The sequence below is a fragment of the Aythya marila genome, assembly GCF_965140915.1.
Source record: "Aythya marila genome assembly, chromosome: 3".
Lineage (NCBI taxonomy): Eukaryota > Metazoa > Chordata > Aves > Anseriformes > Anatidae > Aythya > Aythya marila.
The window spans coordinates 28,890,168-28,905,133 of record NC_139044.1 but is presented as its reverse complement, the minus strand read 5'-3'; the positions used below and the strand labels follow the sequence as shown (position 1 = coordinate 28,905,133).

The window sequence follows — 14,966 nt, the reverse complement described above, 5'->3', positions numbered from 1 at the left end:
CAGTCTTTTATCAAGGGTACTGGAGACAAGTATTCTACACTAACATCTTTCAAAAGATACTGCTTCATACATTCATGAAAATCAAATTCCAGTCCTATGTTCCTAAATTTTTAACAATTTAAGCTCCCGACTTTCAAACTGGTTATGAAAGGGAAACTGTTTATTGAACAGAAATGTTCTAAGGATTATTTTGTTTGTAAATTTGACTCCAACATTGGTCTGGGTGTTATCTGCATGTTTAAAATGGAAGCAAAACACTACATGCCAATGGATGACATAAAATGGAACTAACTGGTTTAATTGCCTATAGTAAACAAACCACAAATATTTGGCAAAATTTGGAAACTATAGAAAGTTTATTTGATCTGTGGTATTATTTCAAAAGCAGTAATCTACCCAGTGCCTCATTAGTTAAACACATACAAGGCCTACATTTAAATATAAAAGTTTTATCTTGATTTCATAATTTCAGTCATCCTAAAGTACTCACTTACCTACTTGTTACCCACTTTCCCAGGTCTCACTTTTCCATTATTTTTTTCAGAAGCAATTGTAAGGACATTTCTTGACTCCATTAACATTATTTTTCCTGTTATTTTTCAAACCAAATTCCATGATTTCTTTTCCAGACCTTACACAATATTTCTGTCAAGAGCTCTTTTTCGAGGTGTGAATATATTTCAGTACGTATACAGAACCAAGGAAATACAGCTCCACAGATTTTATTTTAATTACAAGCACAAGGTCACAAGCTGAGATTTGCTATACTTCAAATTTCAACCAACTGCCAAGCTACATTGCTGTTACCAAACGGCATCTCAAACTTTACTGGGGAAGATCTTCAGGTTCATCTACTATCATCATTGAAATGTAATCTCTGTAGTGAACAGTATTTGTTTCTGGATCTAGAGCACTGGAGAGCATCTCCTCCATTTCTTCCTCAGTAAAGGGTTCACCTGAAAGAGAAGAGATATTAACCCTTTGTCTTGATAAATATTCTTTTCAGGGCTGGCAACTTACCCTGCTTTTCCCTTGCAAGGCTCTCCTTTCTGTCCTCATGAAGAGGATAAAAGGATCCAGTTCCTTTACTTTTGCACATGTAAAAGCCCTGCATGCCAAGCCAGCTGGTTTCAGGGAAAGGAGGCAGAGCGCCTGGATCTTCTGATCTCCATTTAGTTCACAGGCTCCAAAACAGCCTGTTTGTCACTGCCACAGGGATTTCAAAGCAAGGCTTTTTGTCAGATTTAATTCTTCTAATGTGTACTTTAGTACTATTATTTCTCACTTTTGGCTCTCCTTTCGCTCGTATTTACACCACAGCTTTGAAGCTCCTAAAAGAGCAGAAAGCCTTTGCTTTCTACTCTTTTAGGAGCTTCAAAGCTGTTGATGGCCTACTGCATCCCTCTTTGAGAACAAGGTCCCCATCTGAGAATAGGTCTTGGAAAGTCTTGCACAAAGCATGTTTGTCATTTTGTACTTGAGGCAGGCAAGCATGACTCAGCCATGCAAGAAAAGCAGGCTCTTCAAGGGATATTGAGGATTACATGATATACAACTTAAATCTGGTCTTTGAATCTCTTTGTTTGCGTAGGGCACTAGAATTAAGATCAAGATAATGTAGGAATGAATGAGCACTGCAACTCCCTGAAACATTTTGAAATCTAAACTAAAGTTTTACAGGGGGACAGAAAAGGAGTCACATCCTTACAAAGCACAAAGACATGCACAGAATTATAAAATATTCACACAGGACTGGATTATGACTCAATAAAAAGTTTTATTTTATAATATCTGCAAAAAGGCAGATAAGTGTCCTTTCCCTGCATTATTCACTAGTGAAATGTTCTAGTCTGCAGCCACTCACCGAGGCAGCAGGATTGTTTGAAGACTGTATCTACTCCTGCAAGTTTTGGCATGCAGAATCAGGACCTCAAGGTGCCATATACACATGTAATGTTTATTTACTTAAATACTGATATTACAAAAGTCACGTTACCTTCTTCAGTCATATGTTTTACCAGCTCGTCTTTAGTAAGATATCCACATTTATTCTCATCTAAAGCCTTTAAAAGAAAAAGAATAAAACTGTTGTGGTTTTAGGCACAGTGAATCAAGAATCGGCAACTTCTTTGCAGCAATTAGGTACTTGAGTATTTAGTTACACACCTCAAACGCATGTAGAAGAACATCTTCTGGAATAGGCCGGTAGCTGAAACCATTAAGTCAGAAAAGTTAAGAGTTGTTGTTTGCAAGGCTGCTGTACTATTCTGAAATAACAAAATGTGAGTACTAGAAGAAAGGGAAAACCTACTTTCTACAGTTTGTCTGTCACACATTTAATTCCAGCTTGACTTTTTGGAACTGTGCATACCTTTACCCCTTGTGTCTTCCATATTATTCCTCTTTCATTCTCCTTGTGCTAAGCAGCCAAATGAATGGCTTGTGCATGTCCAGGCTGGCTGAGAGGGTTAGTAGGAATCAATAATAGCTGAATCACTCCACATAGCACATGCACTGAAGTGAGAATTGCCAAACCAAGAAAACAAAGTTTTGTCCAGGTAGGCCGGTAGCTAGGCAACAGATCACCTAGTGGGACTTTGACAGTCTAATGAGCTGATGATGAGCAAAGGAGGCTGGTAGCTATAAAAAAAAGGCCTGTCACTAACAATTTCAAAGGGAAAGCAGCACTGCGTGCGTGTGTGCATGTATATGTGTGCCTGATTTCACAGCTGGAAAGGAAACCCTCTACAGCAGTGGAGACCTTCCACATCCTAGCAGTCTCTCACCATATCCCAAAAATACTGAAGAGATATTAAAGCCAGGGAGGTTCTAAATGCTTGGCTGTTTCGCCCAGACCCGCCTCACTCTTATTATCTAAAAATCAAATGTGCTAAGCAGAGACCTTGTTCTTTTTGATCCACATCTCATGTGCCCTTGGATAAGTGAACTATAGACACAGCCCCAAAAGATAAACGTGGGTCTTGACAAGTCTGCACTAGCCTGGGAAAAGTGTGTTTTTGTGCGTGTGTGTTTGTGTGGAAGGGGGATGGAGGAGGAGGAGAGAGCCCGGAGCAGCAAGGCATCACTTTGTGAAGGGGCAAACACCAGCATGGAGCCAGAAACGTGCCGTGAAGGCCAGAGAAAGCAAAGGTGCAGAAGCCTGGGAAGGCAACGTGCCTGCACTACCACACTGGGACCCAATGTTCCTGGTTGCCTGTCCAGGCATAGGCACAAAGACTCTTAGATATAGCCCCATGGGTGCCCACTGCCACTGGATGCTGCCAGACGGTTTTAGGAAACCCCATATCTATTTCATGCATAGAACACCAAAGGAGCTCTGTGGGCAGAACAGCTTCCCAGTATTGGGCCAGACTGAGTCTCCCCAAACCCTGGGTTACTATCTTGAAAAAGAAATGTACATTTTCTAGAGGTAATATTACTTTTAGTGCAAACATATCAAAACAGCACAAGTTCCTGTGTACACGGAAAGATTTCTATGTACCTTTGAATAATGAACAGCATTCTTGTTCCAGACTTTTAGATCAACCAATATTTTAGATCATCAGTCTTTAGTCATCAGTGCTGGTTGTGTATATTCAACTGTATCCGACAGTCGCATTGAGACATGAACATGTAGCTGATTTATACAACTTATTAAAAATGCACTGTAACAGACCATGCTTCTCAGCAACCCCAACCCGTACATTCAGAGAAAGTAACGGTTATGACCTTAATTTGCATATAAAATATTTTCAGAGTTGCACAAAGCACGTTAAATAGCAAGTTAATTCTGATTCACATACGAAATACAGAAACTACCCAATATCACAATTCATGATTATAAGTTGGTATTATTTGTACCAAAGGTACAACATAATTTTATGTAAACTAAGTCATTTTGAACTAAAATCTCACTATCGCACTAATGTAGACTGAGTTTAAATTATAAAAAAAAAAGTCTGTACTCCTTCCAGCTACATAAAATTGCTGTAGATATATTCACTGAGAATCAACCATGTCAGTCCGAAATAAACTACAGACACAGAAAATCTACTTTCCATTACCTTCTGTTGAGAAGTACTTTTGTCATCACTGGAAGAAATTTTTCCAGATGAATGTATCCAGTCGGTTCTTCTTCTTCTTCCACCTAAAAATAAAATTTAAGCATGGTAGGCTATATGACTCATTAGCAAACTAATAGGAAAACCAGAAAATTGGGGTGAGTCCTGCATTAAAATTACAGATTTGGACTTTAAGTATTTATGTCAGGTTTTTAATATCAGCATAACATCTGGGTGAAATACTTGTGATCAAATAGAAAGAAATTAGAGGAAGAAATAATATCCCAGGCAAAACAGGCCTGCTCTTACATAAACTTTCAGCAACTCAATATTGCCCTCTTGTGCTTAGAAACCATTCATGCAAAAGAACTGGATGCCTACTAACCGATCTTACCTTCCACAGAAACTCCATAGAGGTTTACACACTTGGACTGCGTTCATACAAGTGAAGCCTAGTGTGACCTGGAACATCCCCAAGCCATGCAATGTGACTGTCCATCACAGCCAATTGTCAGCACGTCCCCCAGCATGATTTCGGCCTGTGCCACCAAACCCTCTCCCCAGCAGTTAGCTCCTGGGCCCAGTTTAGGCACTGGGACCGTGGGGCCTTCTCCCCAGCGGGCAGTTTGGTGCAGCCACTCTGCGTGGAACATCCGCCAGCACAGACAAGGGCTGCTCTGTGCCAGCTGGCTTCAGTACCCAAGGACGTTTCTGGGCACATTTAATGTGCTAATTTGGACATAGCCCCAGTTTAGTACACCTCAAGGATGGAATTTGTTGCCTCCACATGTTTCATAGCCAGAGAGAGTCGCCAAGGGAAGGACCAGAGAGGCAGACAGACTGACTCAGGGCAGTCTGAAGCAGTCATAAGGCAGCCCATAAAATACTACATGAAGAAAAGCTTCCCTTTGCCTCCCAAATAAATTAACAGATTAGTCCCAAAACATCATGGACTTCTGGCAGCATTCTCACGGCATTCCTATACTCCATAGGAGAATAACAACATGGTAAAAACTGCTCCCCATAACTCAAGTGCATCTCTTTCCTGAAAATTTAAAGTTTTACTCCCCAAAGGAGTCATCTCATTGAAACTAGCCCATTCCTGTCTGTGTTGAAACTGGATGCCTGCCTTGCAGTCTCACATGGCAGAAGTGACGCCCTGCTAGGCCTTCACAAACACGGCTCAGATTGAAAGGAGACTCAAACAGGCACTGATTTGAAATCTCCTAACAGAGCCAGGGAAAGACAAAACCAGAAACTTCCTCCTGGGAGCTGGGTCAGAGCAGAGGGTGATGCCTGATGCACCCAGTTGCTTCAACGGAGAGCTGCAACTGCTGCTGCTTGCTCTCTTCCAGTGCTCTTGAAGGATTTTGGTTGCCAGAAGCAGGAAGCCACCAACTCTTGCTGCTTTAGAGCAGAAATTGGCTTGAAAAAGCACTTTGGTGAGCCTACTGGAAGGGATCTCTAGGTAGGAAATGAAGCTGTTGCCTAATTCTTTCTAAATGAAATGGTACCTTTTACTATTACAGAGTAATTTGTTTTACTGCTCAATCTGTTGAAAAGATGTAACAAAATACCTGGCAAAATTTCTTTCCAATGACATAACAGTTGGTCAATACACTGAACTATCCCATGCATCACAAATTTTGAGAGCTATCAGCACACAGAATGGTTTAGGGAACATCTGTGCTTCAACTAGTATTAGTTCACAATTCTACTGACAGAAAAAGAAGTAGGATAGCTATATATCAGAAACAAGTAAATATATCTCATATAAAGCAGGACAACAAGAAACAAGGACCCAAAATGTCTATTAAGATGTTAAGTTATATAAACCATATGTAAGAGTCAGAAAGCATTTGATCTGCTCTTCCAAACAGCTGAAGCTTACCCTAATTTTCATACCAGAATAACTCATCGGTAATGACCTCTCCAGAACTCAACATAACAAATACCTGTAAAAGTGTCAGCCCTCAGATTTGTCTATCTGTCTCTTTTTTTTTTTTTTTTTTTTTTTTTTTTTTAGTATGCTGTTTGTATTTTGCCTTCAGAAAGCAGTCTGTGAAGAAACATTTCCTTCCTGACAGCAGATCTAGTGCTGGGAGGTGATGAGCAACCTCAGCTCCCTCTGACCTGGAAAGAACCACTACCATTTCAGTGTGTCTACAGGCTCAGAAATGTCTTGAACTGTAAAAATTAATCTTATTTCTAACATTAGATAGATATGTGAGTAAACCAAATATATATTAACCTTGCCACCTTTGCGAACATCCACAGCTCCCATAAGAGCTGCATTGTAGTGTTCATTCTGTTTCATATCTCAGCTCTCACAGTCATACAGTTATTGTCCAGGTAACACTTGGGAAAGTGAGTCACAAAGAAACAAAACCATCTTCCAGAGCTATTCAGGAGGTCTGTGGTGGAGCACTGAACTGAATTTGGGATTTCAAACTCCAGGCATTGTAGTAACCCTTGGATCAGCTTTCACCATCTCTAGACCTGTCATTTAATCTTAACTCTCTTAGTAGGCCTAGATATATGATACTTAGTACAGTATTTAGCATAAGGCAACATAGGAAACAGTATATGATAATTTTAGAGATTAAATATTTATATAAATAGCGATTTGGCAGATATGAATAATTTGGAGGCAACATATGGTAGTTAGCTAAAATGAGGCTAATAGAAAGATAGATGACTGAGAGACACAGGTAATGAGAAACAGAAATGAACCACAGCTTACAAAGGGCAGAAATAATGGAGAAATAGCATGATTACAAACTGGCCTACAGAGACAATTTTTACTTTATCTAGATTAAGATAAAATGGTATTACCATAGTCAGTGGTAATGGTACCTTATATAAATTGAGATAATTTGATATTAGTGATTAGCATAATACATTGAGGATTCTGCAAGAAGATGTGTGCTTCTGGTACTGAACCAATGCCAAGGTTTCATTTACAAACACCATGAAACCTTCTTTGAGATTTAACTTGCATTTCAGCATTCTCTAAGGTTAACCATTACTCTTGAATGCATTCTTTCTTCCTGCATTATTTGCACTTTAATTTCCTACTCTTATAATCAAGAATTGCATAGATGTTATACCACTGCATCTCATAGAATCATAGACTGCTTTGGGTTGGAAGAGACCTTAAATATCACCCAATTCCAATCCCCTGCCATGGGCAGGGACACCTCCCACCAGACCAGGTTGCCCAAAGCCCCATCCAGCCTGGCCTTGAACACTTCCAGAGATGGGGCATCCACAGCTTCTCTGGGCAAACTAATCTCAAGAATTTTCCACCTCATAGCTGCATTGCACCATACTTTGTTACATTACTTATCTCAAATGTTCAGTAATGCTAAAAAATGGGAAAAATAAGTTGCGACAGGGAGGCAGGCCTTAAAATCTCCATGTTCCCCTGGCTGGAAGGTCAAAACATCCTCTTCCTTTTCTTAATTCTGTATCTTGAGTCAGTTACACTGTTCATTTACTGCAAACAACAAACTCTGTGGGCCACTAAAAATATCTGTATTAAACACAATAATTTATCTTTCCCCTTCGTCCTCTTTGTGAGTGGAAGCTGGGACAATCTGGTACTGAGAGTACAGAACCACAGATAGATTGCAGCATCACGTTAAAAATCTTTTTCCTCTGATCATTCCTTGTACATCATCATCTGAAGCAGTTGTGTCATTTTCACAAGACTTCGCACAAGATTTCTCACACTAAATTGTTATCTACAAGAGACTAGACAAGCCTCTGAGGAGAGACAGGCCTGTAATCACCCAAAATTGTATTGGAGAGGGGAAAAGAGCAAGAGAGACCAATTCCCAGCATCCTGATGAGAAAAATAAAAGATCCTTCTCTCATCTCTCTAAGGCACACCACTTTGTAAAAACAATGTAAAGTCTTTTTCCCACTTCTTTGTCCCATTTATTAACCATACCCTGTCAAGGCACCATCACACCAGCCTTTCTGATACAAGCATGGGTTGAGGAAATTAAAAAGACTGTTTAGGAAAAAACAGTGGAGAAATATGGTTGACGTTCCTTACCCCTGCACATCATGGGGAGAATGGGAGTACCTCTAGCTCCCAAGAGTCTGCGTGTCTGAATTCTGACTTACAAGCTTAAGTAATCATGCAAGAGAAGATTACTTAGCTATAACTGAGAGATCTCAAGACTGGGAGAGGCCTCAGGAAGGTCAGAAAATTGAGCAATTTGGCTATAAGATGTAGTGGCAACATGTAGTGAAGAAAAACAGCAAACCTTCCCTCTACATATTTGTGGAATGTAATGTATGTTTTTAACATCTGGACAAGAATCAGTTTTTGTTAGTTAGTCATCCAGTGTCTGTCTATGGTATGTCCAGAGCAGTGAGATAGTTAGGATTTGGATATCCTAATCTGGCTGTGGTTTAGGGCAATCTTTCCAATGAGCCAAAAAACATATTATTTCTCCATTTTCTACAAATAGCCCTTCACTTTGGCACAGTGACCTTCTAGGGTAAAAGAGAGTCAAAGACTCCTTGTTTTAATCCATCAGTGTTGTTCCTCATCAGCCTAAGCATTCGCGTCAGGGCAAGCTGAGAGACTGCCTGATTCACTTCCAGGACACTTCACGTGTGGGACAAGAGCTTAGCTTTCCCACACAGCAGGGCAGAAGTGCCAAACTTGTACAAGTTTAAGATAGAAGAGTACAGAAAAGATCTAAAACTTTTACCTTTGCAAGCAGTTCATGAAGTTCCGCCTCAGTTGGGAAGCAACCCAGTGATCTGACAATTGAACCAATCTCTCTGTAAGAACAAAAGAACATCTGTGTCAGTACATTTGCAATACAAGTGGCTGTGGAGAACACAGCCACTGATTCAGAGCTTGCACGTAGGAGCAAGCATGAACAAGCACACACATGCACAAGCATCTGTATGTGGACTTTTAAGATTATGTCTCACTAAGCAATGCCTACTTTTATAGACATTAAATATCCTGAAGCTTTTTGGAAGAGTATAATTGTACTTGTGGCTTTCCCAAAAAATTCTGCATTACCTTTGTGTTACAGTATACTGTGTGCACGTTACTTTTCAACCGGTGTCTTCTAAATATTAGGCAGAAATTCAGTAAAGTCTACCTTTACATAGTTAACAAAACACTTTGACATCCGTTGAGATGAAAGGTGACAAATAAAAATATATGTTTACATTAAGTACTATAAAGATACAAATTCTAACTGCTATAGAGAACAATTACAAAAGGTCAGGAGTGAGGCAGCCCTGCCGTGCCCCTGCTGTGCTCCAAGAGTCAAACAGACTAACCCACTGGCTTATCATCACACTGTTCTTGCTGCTAAATATATTCCTAGCTTGCATTTACTGCTGAACCTGGTGCAGCTGTTCTCTGGTTCTAAACACACTCCAAAAAAAAAGTTAAAGCTGAACAACGCTGCAGACTACAAGCAAAAGTACTGAGAAGATATTTTAAAAGTACTACTGAGACTTATGATACAACAAAAAACAAACTAGCAGAAGTAATAATATTGCTAGAGATTTTCAGTCCAGTTCTACAGCACAGAAATTCAAGTACATTTCAAAAACTATCCACAGCAATGGTGGCTGCCACGTTTCAAAACTCTGTGGTTTCCTCACCTTCACTAGTACATTTGGAAAATCAGACTGCTGAACAAAAATGGTAGACAGGAGATCTCTGTAAAATCAAAGTACAACAGTAAGACCTCAAACCTAGCACATCAAACATGTAAAAGTGAGCAGGTCGGTCTTTGGCCTCCTGAGATAGGTCCTGAGGAGCTCCCACTCCGATTGAAACTGTGAGAATCACTACGATATACAGAAGAGAGGAAAAGGCTGGCTGCACAAAATAGTTACAAAGCAACACCCAATCTCACACACAGAGTAGTTGCGGAATTAAGACTTCTGCTCAGATGACTAAGTGAAACCCTGCCCTCTATGACTGGAAGTTTGGCTTCGATGACCTCAGATATTTAGTCCTATTTTTTATAATTCTTGTCCATGCATCCTATTTCTAGTACGGATACACTGCTCTCACTCCTGCACTCCTTCATTTTTACCAGCTATAAAACTCTTGTAAATATTCTTACCTGCCCCAGAAAAACACCCAGCACCAATCATGCCCCCCAGCTGTCCCACACTACTTCCAATATCCCAGACTGCCAGAGACAGGAAAGTTGCCATCACACTCCTGCCTCAGCCCTCACATCATCAGAACTGCAATGTAAGTAAAGTAACCCAGCCCCTACAAGAGCTTGCATTGCTGGGTGCTGTTTCGCACCGTCTGTGCCTATGTCAGCGTGAGGATATGGTTTGAAGTGTCTCTGGTCCAGAAAGCTACAGGCCACATTGGGTAGTAGCGTGGAGCGTAAGGGACCTGGATAAATAATTATGTTTTCCTCTCAGCCACTTCCTCTGACTTAGTTCAGCAGCTTCAGTTTCTATTGTGTAGTTTTCAGCTGACAAAAATGATGGTTAAAATGAGTTTCTGTTCATACAGGCTTTGTAATGCAGACACAGTAAAATTTTGTGTCATGGTTTTCACCCCAGATATAATATTTTCAATTACAAGATTTGCAGAGTCATGGATACCTTTGGCTCAGTGTGTGTTACAAGCAGAATGAAACAAGACTGCCTTCCTCAGGCTTAATTTCTTACTAATTTGTATTTGCATTAGGAATTATCAGATCCTGGTGTTGGTTTATCAAGCCAGGGTAGTTTTCCATATTCTTCACAGGTATCTGATATTTCAGGAAATAATATTCGTACTTCTACAATCGTGGCTAAGAATTGTGCTGTGCTGCCACCTTCTGATACAAGATAGTCAACCATTAATAATCACTTTATGGTGATACAGCCCGGCAGTATGAACGTAGGAATAACATAGCTATAAATAAATTGTTTTTCATTGTCATCACTGTTCTTTGATATAAAAAAAAATAGTGTGAAATAGTGCATTTACTATGTTAAATACATTTTGAATACATTATGCATAAATATATTGAATACATGAATACAATACTAGCTGAATGAAAGAAATTAAAAAAGTCTATTCATATCATTTCATTGATGTAATATTTTTCTCAAGCTCTATATCCATTATAGAATAGAGTGAAGAGTGTAGCAGACTTTACAAGACTCCAGATGCAAATGAAAGACAAATAAACAACAGTTATGGTGTGGTGCAGTGAGGGCTGGGGGCTCCCCAGGATGAACTGGGGTCCCACCACCCCAGCCAGGAGCAGGCAGCCAGGAGGACACCAGGCTGGGTCCATGGGCATTGGGCATCTCCCTGGAGATGGGGATGAGTCACGAGATTTAACAGAGCCATCTTCACAAAAAGCTCGATAAAGTATGGAACAAAATTGTGCCAAGTGTAGAGACATGTCCTGAAATTCCCCCTATCTATATTAATTGAATAATCATTTTACTTCCAGAAAGTCACCATAATTTCTTAAATTTAGAAGCAGTAGTAAGCATGCATTGCTAAAACCATCACATAAACAGTTTGCACCTGTCTCTCCTCTGTTTTTGATTTTGTTTTTGTTTTTATATATAGAAAAGAATTCTGGAACATTTGAGGATATTTTCCTATTTGGTTTTATTACACAATATGTGAGGAACATCTCATGATGACATAATTTAACCAGTTCTCCTCCTTGTAATGTTTGTGTTCATTAATTGAATTATAATTAAAAGATCTGGTGAGATTCTTGTACAAATAGTAATTCGAAATATGAAAAATTCCTTTAGTAAGCTTTAACAAAAACAGTTCATAACAACTTCAGCACCTGCTCAATAAGATATAAATATGTATTTTATATTTTTATAACAAAAGCCATATTGCTATATGTGATGGATGTTTATGTTAAAATGAAGTAGCACTGTCAAATATTCAAACTTTAAAAATATCAGAATTAAAATTATTTGGGAATTTAAAAAATTGAATTACTTTATCTTTTTATCTTTTATCCAGTTATGTCCTGAGGAGTCTAAGAGTCCATGTTTCTATCTTTCACTGAACTTTTTATTACTTGCTCAGATATATATTTTGTTTGTATTTCCATAACATTGCATGCTAAAAGTATTGCACATGCAGTTCTCCTTCCTGACTCCCATCTGGTCATCCCATTTCAAAAAGAAAACAACTGAACAAGAAGCACAAAAAACAACTGATGAGGAACAGCTTCTTATTAAACAGCTATGGAACAGCTTCGTATTAAAGATGAAATGCATCTGGACTCTTTGGCTTTCAACTACAGTGACAGAGGATGGATGTGACAGAGAGCTATGAAATCATCAGTGGTATACATAACACTGATAGAGAACAATTATTTGCTATCTAACATAAGGTAGAAAGTCAGGAGTCACTCAAATCCACGTTGCAGATGTAAAATAAAGAAGAAATACTGTGTGTTTGCTCAATTCCTTCTATTCCTTTCTCAAGTAGATCAGTGAGGGTACTCAGCCAAATGGACTTCTGGTACAATCAAGTATGATTGTCCTTATCTTCATTATTACATACTGTTATATAATCAACTTATATGCAAGTCTCTTCCAGGCTTCCTAAAAACACCTCCACATCTGAACAATATCCGCCCCTCACCGTACCCCAGAGGACGAGGGATGTGTGGGGTGAGCTGCAGCTGGGGTCACCTACAGAGAGCAGGTAACACAGACGGGCAGGGACACTCCTTGATGTGCTGGGACTAATCTGAAAGTGAAGGAATCTATTTGGGACCAGGACACAGTACCAACGAGCTATTGGAACAGAGGTTTCCTACTAATAATTATAGCCTTAGACTTCTTGTCTAGGCTCACTTTCCTCTTGCTTCTTGGCTCCACCAGTCCCAGCCAAGTGAGTCCCTTTCTCAAGCCAGTCTCAGTCTTCAACTACAGAACAATGCAAAACGTTTATTAAACAAGCAAAGACATACTTGTAAAATCAGAGCCAAAAAGACTGTTTCAATTACATTTTCTGGTAAAGCAGACACAAGTTTGGAGAGTTATTTATCTCCATAGTAGAGCCTGTAATATTTCTGTGTGAAGATATTTACAAACCTGACATCCACAGTTTTATTGCATTCGTGGTCAAACACCTCAAAAGCTTCTATAATCTTCTTCTCAATTTCAGCTACTGCGCCATCTGCAAAAAGAAACATAGAAAAAGTAAAAGAAAGATTCACTGAGCTGTTACCAATTGATTTATTTCCAATTTGAGTACTGTGACAGCAGAAGCACCAGAACGGATAAAGGGGCAGACAGGAGAGGTACTTTGAAGAAGCAGTAGTTATTCTGAAAAACCCTACTGTAAAGGCAGAGTCTGACATTTATATTAGCAACACGGCCTTGCTATGGCTCTGCAGCTACATCAAGTCTGGTGCTGACGGTGTGTCTCAGCTGCAAGATCACCTGGCTGGCCAGGTGTGGGCCCTGCTAAAAGTGTGCAACAGCTCTTTCTGTACTACGTGCCTGAGCCCTTCCTGGACACCTTGGTGCCAGTGGAATGAGCAAGGAGAGAGAATATGGGCCCAGGCTTGCCTTGAGATGGGGTAAGTCACTTTGTTCAGGATTCTGCATCCAGGAAATATAAGTGCTCACGTGCCCACTACGTTAGCCATAACATGAAAGGCTGAGAACCAGAAACAAAGACAGCAGAGATGTGCACAGTGCTCAGTTAATAATTTATTGCAACAGTTTGGAAAGGAAGAAGTTCACAGGGAAGAGGAAGGAGTAATTTGCTGCATTTGCTTGTCATATCTCAAAGAATGGCCAAAGAAGAACCACAAGTTATCACAGTTACACTTCATCTAAAGCCAGAAATGGCATTCCTAGTGTAAGAAAAGTATCAGGAAATAAATTCTGAAGAAAAAAAATGTAAAGAGAGGGAGGCTTCCACCTCCAGCAAAAAGAAATAGGCCCTCAGGGTGCTTCTCAAGCTCCCTGGCAAGGAGGAGCAAATAAAGAGCAAATCAGTTAGCCCATTTATTAACGTTGTAGTTTGACTCCAAAAGAAAAAATAGACTATAGGAAGCAAAGTGATATAGAGTCAACCTTTTGGTTCCTGTGGCAAAATACAGCCCCAACCTCTAGCCTGCAGACCAGGACCAGAAGGCAGTGTTTTGTGAGCCAGTGTAATGGCCTCCACAGAAACACCTCCACAGGGAACACCTGAGTGACAGCCTGAATATCACACTGGTATTGGTATACTCTGAGTTTGCTTTCTCATTTTCACACTTCTCTTCTGTATTTTCAGCATAATAATACACCATAACTCTTCTGTGTTAGAACAGATTTACTTTCTTCTTTAGGCTCATCTGGTGTTAAAAGTGTTTGTGAGCAGCTCTAACCAACACTAAACCACTGGACATTGTTTCCACAAACATAACAAATTCATACCTAGCTTTCTACAATCCCAACAGTTTGGGAATCCCAGGGTCTGCAACATGCAACCATTTATTCCATTTGCTCTCTTCCCCTCATGACAGAAATACCTGTTTTCAGGCAAAGGGTGTATCAGAACTGAACATAACTAAAAGCAACATTGGCTTTGTGATCTCCCCATCTCTATCTTGGTCCGTGACCTTTTTCAACTCATTTTCTCCTCCTGTCCTGCTGAGAAGGGGAAGAGAGCGGCTGTGTAGGTGTTTGGTAGCTGGCCATGGTCAACCCACCACTGGCTTCAAGAACTTCAGTATAGTAATGGATCAACACAAAATTAAGAAAGCTCTTTTTAATACTGAACAGAGCTGTGTCCCATTAAAAAGGCACAGGTGCCTGCTGCTTTCTGCCCAGGTTTGGCATTGAACTCCCCCAGAGGATATTCAAGAGAAGAAAGGTAGCAATATATCCAGTGTTCCTCTCTGAGTTTAGTCC

The 14,966-nt window shown here is 39.9% G+C and overlaps 1 protein-coding gene across 1 annotated transcript in view; it reads right to left on the bottom strand.

Annotated features, from left to right (window-relative positions):
- Positions 1-663: 663 nt before the first annotated feature.
- The window catches only part of DRC8 (dynein regulatory complex subunit 8), a gene marked incomplete at its 5' end in the record, with an annotated part of 31,401 nt that continues 17,098 nt past the window's right edge, over positions 664-14,966 (bottom strand). The window contains 6 exons of the mRNA XM_082758075.1: positions 664-956; positions 1,997-2,063; positions 2,167-2,209; positions 4,065-4,147; positions 8,792-8,864; positions 13,152-13,236. Coding sequence (XP_082614201.1) covers positions 826-956; positions 1,997-2,063; positions 2,167-2,209; positions 4,065-4,147; positions 8,792-8,864; positions 13,152-13,236 — 482 coding nt within the window. The 3' untranslated portion in view covers positions 664-825. The remainder of the gene's footprint in view (positions 957-1,996; positions 2,064-2,166; positions 2,210-4,064; positions 4,148-8,791; positions 8,865-13,151; positions 13,237-14,966) is intronic.